Raw genomic sequence first — 2,524 nt, 5'->3', positions numbered from 1 at the left:
CGTTTCAGACAGACTTGGTCTGGCGCGTGGTATTTCAAGTGAACTGAAAGATCTGGTCGTGGCAGAGGCAGATTAGTTAAACTAAGTGTTTAAAATGCGAAACAAGAAACGGATAGCTATTGCTTGTGCTGGCATCATAGGGGTTTCAGAAAATATACGCAAAAAAAGTGAGAAGAAAGTGGGTAGACTCGAGACTATAGACTGGAAGGGCGTCGGCAGCCATAGGGAAAAATGCGGCAAAAGAATTAGAAATTGAATGCACGCTGGGATTTTTTTATAAACACGTTATTAAAACAATTAAATACATAATAATAGAAAAACAAACAAACGATACAAACCGAACGAATTAAAACCAACGTTAGAAAGGCAAATTGATCTACCACTTTCTTAGTGAAATACTGCAATTCTGAGAAACATACATATGTGTTCTGTGCACACTAATCATTAGGTACCTTTTAGTTAAACCCCGGCTGTTCTGGGCAACCTATTTTGTTCGCTCATACAGTTGTTCATAAAACCTATATTTTTAAATTTGAGCTTATATTATTAATGACTACATCTGATTTACTTTTGTAACTTCATATCTGAAATATATCATATGGAGCGTCGCCTTTAACACAGAACAAACTATTTTGACCACAATTTTTGCAGTTAACAATTGAAATCGTAAACATCACATAAAACATCATTGCGCTTGAACATATGGTCTGATTCTATATACAGTCTGTAACATATCTATAATTCAAATACGAAGAATCACTTCATACAGTGGCAATTCATTTTCTTCGGCCCAACGTAGGCACAAATTAAATTAATCGTCCGCCCATTTACTGGGTATTTTCTGAAAAGCTTCGTCTTCGTAATCGAAGTAGTGATTTTCTCCTGTGACATTAGCTATTCTCTCATCATCTTCCAAGATTTCTATAGCCAAATTTTCCATCATCACCTCTTGCCCATTGCTTGAATTATAACATTATACACTATATCTCAAATGTGTACCAATGTCAACCGTTAAATTTTATCTGAATATGTATTTTCTTTAAGCCGCGGAAGTATGGCAATAGCATGAGTGCTTAGGGGGCAATAATCTCTGATACTAATATTCGCCCGTACCCACTAACGGCGAAATTTGGTCCGCAAGTCCAGATCTGCATATTTATTTTGTACGAAATTCGCATCGAGTCGTATCTGGCTCATGCTTAACCATTAACGCACCGATATTTCTTCGAATTTGGCTCGCCACGTATCAGATATGACTGATATTCCGCTCGTGTATGGGGCGCTATTTAGTGAGTGCACTGCAGATAAAATCTGTTTTAGTTAGAGTTTAGTGTCCTAGTCTTACCTTACAATCGCTCAGCTTGATCTTTTTGCTGGGCGTGGGTGAACCACTATTATTAGTCCGATGCTGCTCATCTGGGCCATTATTCGCACCCAGTCCTGCACTAATCACCACTGCGCCGCCCGCACTAACACTATTCGCACCAGAACCACTGCCGGAAACACCCACTTTCGACTGTTCGGGTTTGGCGGCCGAACCCTGAGCGGTTGCGGCCGCCGGACTCGCTGGCGGTCCTGGAGATGGGGGCGGCGGCCCCGGACCCGTGCTGRCCGGGAACACTGAACGCGGCGGTCCGGTTTGTGGGGCGCTCGCTGTTCGCAAAAGACCGTTCATATCGGTGGGGGTCGGCAAAAGCACGCCGCTCATTGTACTGGGACTTGCCGAGCCTGCCGTCCCTGTTTTGGGCAGCGGCTTGTCTGACGAGGAACTGCTGGAAGACGAGTTTGAGGTGGTCAGTGGACTGACGCTGCCCGCCGACGACGATGAATTGCTGTGCACTGAAAGACCAGAATGCGGTTAGTTGCTGATATGCCCCAAGAGTTTATTCCCTATCGTAGAACTCACCGTGCTTGTCTCGAGACGTTTTGTCCCGCCGATGGCCACTGGAACCGCGCTTGCCGGTATTAGTTGAAACCGGCGCTGAACTCTGCGAGTTCGGGTTGGAGTTGTTGGTTGTGAGGGTGCCACTGGCGCCCAGAGGGGCGGCAGCACTTGGTAGAGCGTGCTTGCTGCCTGTGGGTACGGCGGGCGACCCTTTGGTCAGATCAGCGCCGTCCGTCGCCCCGTTCTGCTCGTTGGACTTCACGATTTCGTGTTTAGCCTGAAACGATGAGGACTTTGGCAGTTTTTTTCCACTGGATTTAAGTGGGCGTCGTAATTCTACAGCACAGGGTGAAACCAAATCGACGGCGTTGCATCTTCACATGACGTTACGTGCATATTGTAACGCAAATGGCCTGGGGTAAGAAGAAGTAAGCCGCGACTGAAGAAGAAGGAAGCCCTCCAGTTCCGACGGGATGTCGAGGACGAGCTTCTATGGATAGCCGAAAAAATGCCCCTGGCAACTTTCACGGAATACCGCAACAACCTGTCCCAGGTTAACACGTTGCAGAAGAAGAACCAGTCGCAGCAAACTGAAGTGGAGAACCACGAGCCGCGCGTTAACACCGTGTGCAACAACGG

The 2,524-nt window shown here is 46.3% G+C and overlaps 1 protein-coding gene across 1 annotated transcript in view; it reads right to left on the bottom strand.

Moving 5' to 3' along the window:
• Positions 1 to 427: 427 nt before the first annotated feature.
• Positions 428 to 2,524, bottom strand: part of LOC125502341 (putative protein TPRXL) — a 2,763-nt gene continuing 666 nt past the window's right edge. The window contains exons 2-3 of the mRNA XM_048667253.1: positions 1,907 to 2,259; positions 428 to 1,839 (exon numbers count right to left, since the gene is read on the bottom strand). Coding sequence (XP_048523210.1) covers positions 1,328 to 1,839; positions 1,907 to 2,259 — 865 coding nt within the window. The 3' untranslated portion in view covers positions 428 to 1,327. The remainder of the gene's footprint in view (positions 1,840 to 1,906; positions 2,260 to 2,524) is intronic.

This window comes from Dendroctonus ponderosae, unplaced genomic scaffold (genome assembly GCF_020466585.1).
Source record: "Dendroctonus ponderosae isolate FM_Combo_2020 unplaced genomic scaffold, Dpon_F_20191213v2 Dpon_F_20191213_6, whole genome shotgun sequence".
NCBI classification, from domain to species: domain Eukaryota; kingdom Metazoa; phylum Arthropoda; class Insecta; order Coleoptera; family Curculionidae; genus Dendroctonus; species Dendroctonus ponderosae.
This window is presented reverse-complemented; position numbering and strand designations above follow the sequence as displayed.